The sequence below is a fragment of the Equus caballus genome, chromosome 15 (assembly GCF_041296265.1).
Source record: "Equus caballus isolate H_3958 breed thoroughbred chromosome 15, TB-T2T, whole genome shotgun sequence".
NCBI classification, from domain to species: domain Eukaryota; kingdom Metazoa; phylum Chordata; class Mammalia; order Perissodactyla; family Equidae; genus Equus; species Equus caballus.
Window position 1 is genome coordinate 12,102,843 of NC_091698.1, and position 9,709 is coordinate 12,112,551.

General features: G+C 34.6%; 1 protein-coding gene and 1 pseudogene across 1 annotated transcript; both read right to left on the reverse strand.

Annotated features, from left to right (window-relative positions):
- Positions 1–1,399: 1,399 nt before the first annotated feature.
- OR14C53 (olfactory receptor family 14 subfamily C member 53) lies at positions 1,400–2,332 on the reverse strand. Its single transcript, NM_001391236.1, has one exon. It carries the CDS (start codon positions 2,330–2,332, stop codon positions 1,400–1,402), a length of 933 nt encoding a protein of 310 aa, NP_001378165.1.
- Positions 8,793–9,709, reverse strand: OR14Z3P (olfactory receptor family 14 subfamily Z member 3, pseudogene; annotated as a pseudogene).

Genomic DNA, 9,709 nt, shown 5'->3' on the forward strand with positions numbered 1-9,709 from the left:
ATTGAATGAACTGCTGGACTCAACCTGATTTATTCAGCATGACAGTAAATTCACATGACCTCCACGAAAATCTCATTTTTACATTCACATCTTCCAAAATTCTCCTCATTCATTATTCAACATTTTTTTTCCATTGGAAGAATACTCGTTTGTCAAACTTTCAAATATATTTATTAATTGATCCCATATACATAGGCCTTTTGTATTTTTCTTTATAATAAATGTATTTATATTTTCCTCCTAAAGTTTTTAACTGTCATGCACTATAGAACCAAATTAATTCCTGAAATAGCATTTGTCGCATCCCTTATGATTTTATTTGAACTTTTTTCTATTTTGTTTGTTACTTCACAATTCCTAGATAACTTTATATTTAGCATGTGTCAAAGGTGTTATGAATAATGAGCAAAGTATGTGATGATTTGGAAATCTTAAATTTCAGAGAGAACTAAATTGTACATTTGAGATAATGAAATATTGACACAAGATCTTAGTCTATAAGTACACAGAGAGGTTTCCTTAAGGAAGTAATTCAGCTGAGATAAATTTTAGAGTTGACATGAATTAATACTTAGGCTAGACAATTAGGGTATCTTTTCTCATAATTGTCAGAAATGACTCGTTACTCAGAAAAATATGTGAGAGGGAAGTCATCTGAAAGAAAAACAACTAAAAATTTGACCTGTATCCAGTCACAACATTTTATCCCCTGAAAATGGGTCATTCATGGGGTTTCTCAAATAAAAACCAAAGTAATTCAGACAATAAAGGTACAGAGTACCCTCCCTCAGCAAAGGGCAAGGAATTTCTCCATCATAAAAAAGTTGGCTGCAGCCATTGTTTCCTCAGTTCTCGTTCACTGCATATTATTTTCTTTTTCACTTACCAGATGGACCACAGTATTAGTTTGACTCCAAATATATCTTAGATTATAATTTCTTTTGAATTTATTTATGTTTATTTTCAAAAAATTAAATTAACTGGGGACCATATCACTTGAATATTTATGTCACATTTTGCTGAATAAGGTCAGGCAGTGTGGCCAACATGGTATTCATATATTATATTTTTATGGTTCATTTGAGGCATTTTTGATATTTATATTGCTAAATAGTTGATGAATCATAAGCATGTATAATGTAAAATTATTTTCAACAAATACTTTGAATAATATCCACTTGGTAAATATGCTACTGCTAAAATATCTTCAATGCATATCGTATGAGCAGTAAATTGAAAGGGTAATGTAAAACAAAATATTTTACAGCATTGATTACTTAGGTCTTGATAGGATGACAGTGGAGTTGTCAGTCTAATATGTGAAACTTAGACTTGAAGTGTGTTTCATATGTTTACCATTTATTCAGTGAAATTTAGATTACCTTGAAATGTACCTTTATTATTTTCCTGAATAACACTTTCCTAATATGACTTTTCTTACAGATTTCTTTACCTGTTTATTTCTAAGACTGTAGATGATAGGATTCAAGAATGGAGGAACTATGGTATAAAATACAGAAAAAATCATGTCCTGAGTTGTTTCAGAGTTTACTGAAGGCCTTAGGTACTCATAGAAACCACAACTGAGGAAGACAGACACCACAAGGATATGAGGGATGCAGGTGGAAAAGGCCTTCCCTTGCTCTCTTGTTGGAAACTTGAGCACCATAGAAAATATGCGTGTATATGATATAGCAATGAAGATAAAGCAACTACCACATATCCCTATGGAAGAAACAAAAATTAAGAGTTCATTTCTAAAGGTGGCAGAGCAGGAGAGCCTCAGCAGTGAGGGGATGTCACAGAAGAACTGGTGGATCACATTGGACTTACAGAAAGGCAGCTGGAATGTGTTGCCAGTGTGCACACCTGCATAGACAAGACCACTGAGTAGAGAAGCCAGTGTCATTTGGACACAGAATTGGTGGTTCATGATAATTGGGTAGCGGAGAGGCTGGCAGATTGCCACATAGCGATCTTGGGCCATTATAGTGAGAAACATCACCTCCACATATGCACAGTAAATGACCAAGAAGATCTGAGTTGCACATGCAGCCACAGAAATGGTCCTCTTGCCAGTAAGAGATTGGGCACAGGCATTAGGGACAGTAACAGAAATGTAGCACGTGTCCAAGATGGATAGATTCCTGAGGAAGAAGTACATAGGTGTGTGCAGTTTCTGGTCGATGGTGGTGACAGTGATAATCAGAAGATTCCCTAAATTCGTAGCCAGGTACATCAGTAGGAATACCACAGCTTGCAGTAAACTCAGCTTCCAGCCATCAGCAAAGCCTGTGAGGATAAACTCAGTCACCATGGTGGAATTGACCATTTTCTGGAAATGCTTGATTGGAAAGGCAGAGGGATAAAAATAGGAAGAGTGAAAATAATTAATTTTTTAGAATAAAGCGTTTACCTCTATTTTCTATGGGTGGTTTTTGTTTGTGGGAATGGTCCACTCCTGGTCTTTTGATTTTTCTCAGCCACTCTTCAGTTGATATAGTATCAAGGTGCTAAGGATGAGATCTTCCAACCTATTCCTCTGGGTGTGACATGCAGAACTCTTCCTCTGTTTCTTCCAAAATAGCCAATCCATGAGGTTTACATTTTAACAAAAATTGAATTATTTAATGCAAGAAAATCTGTGTAAGAGAAATAGTGTCTGAGAAAGAAAGGCTTTATTAGGAGCTGAATAATGCATTCACTCAGGATGTTGACACACAGCAGGGCTTTATCTCAGTGCCCTTCAAGTGTGGCCTGTGTCTCATCAAGATCCCTGCCCTGTTTGGCATTACTCCTCCCAAGATCAGGGCAGAATCTGAGACTAAGAGTTCGCATATCTTTATAACACTTGTCATTGTGATGAATTCACTGTGGGGTCAGTAGGCTTATATTTTGCATGTCATTTTAAAATGTCATTTTTATAGACATCTATTTATTTTAATTGTTGAAAATAATGTGCAAAATTTGGAGAAAATTAAAATGGGCCTTCACTACAGCTAGCTCAAGAGTCTCTGCTCTAGGTGGAGTGAGCGTTGGTGGAGAAGATATCTGTGTGGTCACATGAGGACAGAGACACTGAATTTTTGCTATGATAATTTTTATGAACATTTTCTGTACATTCTTGAATAATCTAGAGATAATAAAGTTGAATATTATATGATTGTAATAAAATGAGTGGGGACCGTTTCCCATCTTCATCTTCTGAGTAGTGCTTCCTACTTTTTGTATTTAATTTCTCTTGTGATTACTTTGCTATCTACATTTACTATTAATTTTGACATGGATCCTACACAGAAATTTATGTCCCACATGATAATAATCTGAAAGTTTCACATGCAAAGCATGACCCTTGTCCTGCTCACCGCTACTCCTTCCTAACAAATTATCTTCTTACATCTTTTCTTTAAATCCCATTTTTAAGTTACCCTCCCCCTTTTCTTGACTACCTCAGTTGTTGCCATTATTGTACCATCATACACAATGCTAGTAATCCAGACTATAGTTCATTTTATATTTTACATATGGAAATATTCATACCATTGTAATATTTAAATGTATCCACAAAGAGGAACAATTTACTAATGAAGAAGCCATCTCAAAAAGTAAGGGAGCTTTGGGGCTGGCCCATGGTGTACTGGTTAAGTTTGGGCACTCTGATTCGGTGTCCCAGGATTGTGGGTTCAGATCCTGGGCATAGACCTACACCACTTGTCAGCCATTCTGTGGTGGCGACCCACATACAAAATAGAGGAAGCTTGGCACAGATGTTAGCTCAGGGCTAATCTACTTCAGCAAAAAGAAAAAAAGTAAGGAAACTGAAATTTCAAAGATATATGTTTCTAGTTTTGGCTCAGTCTAAGGAAATCAAGTCCTCAACACTCATATTTTTTATGGATCCAACCTTGTCAATTACTGACCATTTTTCATCTCCACTTTGTGCTTGCTTTCACTGTTTCATCAGAATATTACCAGATCCTCAGACATCTCTCCACTGCTCCATTTCATTTCATTGTTTTTCTAATGTTCTACTGTTTTCCATAAAGTGATAGTATTTTCACCTGTACGATGTTTAAAATTCCTCTATCTGTAAAATAATTTGTCTTAGTCTTACTGATATCTTTCATTATTTTTTCCTTTTTCCTATTTTTCACTATGATAATTTTAAAAGGTTTTATCTATATATTCTAACGACAAATTTTTGGCAATAGCGATTGTACTTCTGAAACAGTTCTTACCAACTAAATTCCACGAGTGAACTGTTTATTTCCTCTTCAGCATCTTCTCATATTAATCATAATTTTCCTCTGGAGGCTGCTTTTCTCATCAGCTTTTCTAGAGAATCTCTCAAGTTGTATCTTTTCTCCAAGGTTGTATTTGTCAACAGCCAGCCCCAGGGATTTATATGTTACATTTCACATTGAAAGTGCAAACTTCAATTTATTTTGCACAACCTATGTGAAATCTATTTTTCTCTCTCCATTTTCCATTCTTCTCCTAAACAAACCCTGTGCTGTCATCTGCGTAAACACCTCATTCTCAGAATAAGCTTGAATTTTTAGTCTTTCCCTGACAGTGCCACTTTTCCTCTTTTGCTCATAGTATCATCTTTTCCTTTGTGATCTATCAGGTCTTTAAATCCAGCTCGAATAAAATTTTTGCTGTGAAACCTTCTTGATTTCCCCAAATTTATGTTCTATTTTTATGTTTTCTTTAAAATTCAACATATTTCATTTAATTACAGGAATCCAGTAAGTGTTTATCACCTTCAGACTTTGATAAAAGCTATCTGAATTTTGCATTTTATATTAATCTTTTTTTAAATTTTAGCACTTATGTTTCTACATGCATAACAGTTAATAAATAAATGTATTTGGACATGCCTTATTGACCACTAAAAGCCTCTATTCTACTTATTTGTAAATGACTAGCTCTCTGATATTTTAAATATTAACTAATGTTATTCATAAGCCTTTGACAAGTAAACTTTATTACATTCCATAATTCAAAATGTGCTTCCGAAAGTCGCACACATATTTTAACACTTACAAAACTTACATACATGAGTGCACACACATATGTAATGCAGTTTTAGTATAAAAATGTTAAAATGATTGAAAAAGAAAGAAAAGGATGGTGATCAAGAAAGTTGAGATTGGTTCATTATATTTCAGTTATAATTTTATGCCATATTAAAATATTTTGATTTTATGCAATTGTTGATATGTTAATATATAACATCATCTGTATATATATTTCTCTATTTATATATCTGTATATCTATTTTTTGTCTGTCTGCTGTTTCCTGTCTGCTCTTTTATGTTATGTTTGTTTCCTTAATATTGATATTCCCCTTTGTCTCCTCTGGAACTTCTGTTCACACATTTTGCTCCTTTAGCAAGGTTATGGTAAGTAAAATAGTTTGAATCATAAGATACAGCATAAATAAACAATTAATTAATTAATGTGTGTTATTTTTATATGTTGCACACAAGTTCACCACTCTCCCTGATATTACTGTTGTGGCATGAAAAACTATAGCAACAACTTTAAACATTTACTAAGAATTCTCTATGCTTGTGCTTTACCTCAAATAATTGACTATTCATCTACTGGTCTGGCTTATTCCTTTAATAAAATGATTGATTGTTTCCCAGAATAAAATAAGTTGGACCATTGCATTGACATTCAAACTACAGAGTACTCACTCCTGAGTATTGCATATTCTTAACCTGGAGAGAAGAATAGTTTCTCTTGCTAGTTTCTCCAAATGAAGCTCAGAAAGATGGCTTAAACAAAATTTCTATGCATACAGGTTTTGAGAACATCTTCAGATGAAAAAAGTACCCTTCTTATGTTGTTAAAAATGTCAATCATGTTCTGCCCAATAAAATTACGGGCATGCCCATGTCATCACCAAGAAAACCTCAGGGAACACAGTCCTTACCATCCAGTTACAGCAGGTACCCCAAGGGTAATTCCAGGCAGGTAATGATTTCCAGAACACAGGTGAATAGGAACCAAGTATAATTCAAGAGTGGGCACAGAGGTTGAACAGATGGAAATATTTTTACCTGTGTGTGTAGGTAGATGATTCTTATGTTAAGGAACTTATGAAACTGAGGAGCAAAATTAACCTTCCTGATTTAGAGGGTTCATTGATGACATCTATGTGCATCTAGAGACCACATTCTGTATTCTAAAGAGTCCAGATTAGTTGTTTCTGCCCTGAACTTGATGAATCAGAGATGACCTCAATCATTCCTTCTTTAGACTAGAGATATTTATATCTGTCATGTTCAATAATGGGAGAAATTGAAAAGGTTCCCTTAGTATCATTTCTTCTAAAAATCTAAAAATGTGCATAGTTCCATGGGGATATTTTGCCTACACACCGTATTTGATAGCAGTATAATGGATTTGGGCAATTTTTTAAAAAAATCTTTCTAAATCTCTGTTTCTATTCATTAATTGGAGCTGTCCATATGAGTTAAGTTAAATTAGTTAAACATTTATATATGTTTATATATTTGTAAAACTCTCAAATTTTAATCACTGAGTGTTAAGTAAGAATATCTATATTTTAATGAAAATAATTCATTTCTATGGTGTGAAATTCATATAAATATTGAATTTTAAACTTATCTTACAGTGAGAGTTAAAACAAAGCAGAGTAGTCTTTGTTTCTTTGTATAAGCTCAAAATATTCTTTAACAATGCTCTCCAAAGTGGCTGGACAGTAGAGTTACTACAAGTTATCTCCTGACCAAATAAAGTGGCACATGTGTACTGGCTGACACCTTCTGTTACCAAAGATCTCCTTGTAAAAACTAAAGGGTATGTCTGTTGGTTGTCCAAAGTGGGTCAAACCAGCCCTTCAGTCGTTTTACATGATGTGGGCTTGAGGAAACAGAGGCTGGATGGGAGGTACTCTGTGAGAATTAGTTATGGTACTTGGTCTTACTCCTTACTGTTGTCAGATGTAGTATAAACAAGGTTTTATCACAGCCTTCATTTGGTCATTTCATGAATCAGATATCAAAAGATGACTGAATTATTTAAATAGAGTGGAATGGGATTCCATAAGAAATATACCTGAAACCAAGATGGTGGCATGGACCTGCCTAATTATTTGCCTATCCAGAGGGTGGTCATCCTAATAATTCCAGAAAAGGGAATACCAAAAGAGGGTAGCAAAGGGAAAAAATTTACGCAATGTAACACTTTCCTAGAAGACACTAAAACTAACCACTATATTCCATTATAACATGTTTTACCCAACAAAGCAAATAAAGAGCAATGAACTTTGGATGTGTCCAGGACTAAACATTTACAAGACCTAACTGAAGTCTCTTTCCTAATTAGGAAACAATAGACTTTGTTTTAAAACACTGAATGAACTGCTGGACTCCATCGACTTTATCCAAAAATTAGTAAACTAGCATGACCACCATGAAAAATTATTTTTTACTATTCATAAATCCCTGAATTTCCCCATTAACTAATCATCTTTTTCCATAATTAAGGGTACTCTTATCTGGCAAACTTTAAAAACATATTTATTTATTGAGTCCATATAATCAGGTTTTTCTTATATTTCCCTAAGTAGTAAATGCATTTATCTTTTCTCCACATTTTTAACTATTAAGTGTTGTAGAATAAAATTGTTTACTGTAGTGACATTTGTTATATTCCTTTTGAATTCATATGAACATTTTTTCTCATTTTGCTTGTAATATGAAAATTCTCAGATAATTTGATATTGAGCGTGTGTCAAAGGTGTTATAAAGAAGACTAAAGTATATGAAAGTTTGGAAACCAGTGAGTTTAGAGAGAACTAACCTGGCTATTGAAGATGATGACATGTTAACACAGATTTTAGGCTACAAGCATGAAATTGTGTTTACCATATAGAGATAAATAAAAATTAAAAAAATTAAGAGTTGATATGAGTTAATAATACCTAGGCCAGATAATTAGTTTACATCTTTTCATAATTGGCTGGCATGATCCTTTACCCAGAAAAACATATGAGAGGCAACACATCTGAAGAGAAAACAATGAGAAGATTGACCTGTAATCCAGCCACAAATTTTATCCCCCAAAATGGGTCATTCATGAGTTTTCAAAAATGACAAACAAATGCAGCCAAGGAATTTCAGAGTACTATGCCCAAAGAAGTAGCTGGAAATTTTTCTATCATGAAAAAAGTTGGCCGCAACCATTGTTTCCTTAGTTCTCATTTAATACACATTTTTTCACTGTTCAGATGGATTGTAGTATTAGTTCGATTCCACATGTATCTTAAATTGTATTCTCTTTTGAATTATATTTGAATTTAATTTGAGAATGGTCAATTGATATAAGTAGGTGCCTTATCATTTAAATGTTTTTCTCATGTTTCACTGAACAAGATCAGAGAATATGGTTTGTAAGTTATCTCTATATTTGATTTATTATTTCCTTTGAAGAATTATTGATATTGACATTGCTAAATGTTTGATGAATAATAAACATATTTAAAGTAAAATGATTCCCAGCAAATATCTTGAATCATATACATTCATTCAAATATGCAATTGCTAAAATTCCTTCCATGCACATTTTGCAAAGGATAAATAGGAAAGGTAATGTAAAACACAAAATAATTCTTTTACAACATTGATTATGCATGGCTCACTAGAGAGATCCTGGAGTAGGAAGTCTCATATGTAAAACTCAGACAAGAAGTGTATTTATAGAAGTTTGGAATTTATTCAGTGAAATTGAGATAACACTGAAATGTATGTTTAAAATTTTCCTGAATAAAATTTTCTTAATGCTACTTTTCTTGCAGCTTCCTTTTCTGTTTGTTTCTAAGACTGTAGATGATAGGATTCAAGAGTGGAGGAGTTATGATATAAAATATAGAAAGGATCATCCTGAGTCATTTCAGAGGTTACTGAAGGACTTGAATACACACAGGATATGGAAGGAAGGGAGACAGATACCATGAGTATGTGAGGGATGTGGGGAGAAAAGGTCTTTCCCTGCTCTCTGGCTGGAAACCTGGGTACAGTAGAAAGTGTGTGAATACTTGAAATGACAATGAAGATAAAGCAGCCAACACAAACCAACATGGCACAGACAAGCATGAAAAACGTGTTGCTAGAGGTGTGAGAGCAGGAGAGGCTCTGCGTAGAGAAGACATCACACAAGAACTGATGGACCATGCTGGACTGACTGAAGGGCAGCTGGAATGTGTTGCCATTGTGCACATCTGCATAGACAAGACCACTGAGTGTGGAGGCCAGGATCATCTGGACACAGAAATGGTGGTTAACGATAACTGGGTCACAGAGGGACTAGCAGATGGCCACATAGAGGTCACAGGCTATGATGGTCAGGAACATCACATCCACATAGGCAAAATAAATGACCAAGAATACAAGAACACCTAAGTTTCACACACTGCCACTGAAATGGTCCTGTTGCTAGTGTGAGAGGTGACACAGGCAGTGGGGATAGTGACTGAAATGCAGCACGTCTAAGATAGACAGATTCTGAGGGAAAAAGTACATGGGAGTGTGAAGGTTCTTATTGAGTGTGGTGTACATGATGATGAGATTTCCTAAAAAGGTGATCAAGAACATCAGTAGAATTAACACGGAGCGCAAGAGCCTAGCTTCCGCCCATTGCCAAAGCCTTTGAGGAGAAACTCAGTCCCCAT

Coding starts and splice junctions, on each gene's coding strand:
- OR14C53 (NM_001391236.1), bottom strand. CDS start 2,332: ATGGTCAATTCCACCATGGTGACTGAGTTTATCCTCACAGGCTTTGCT.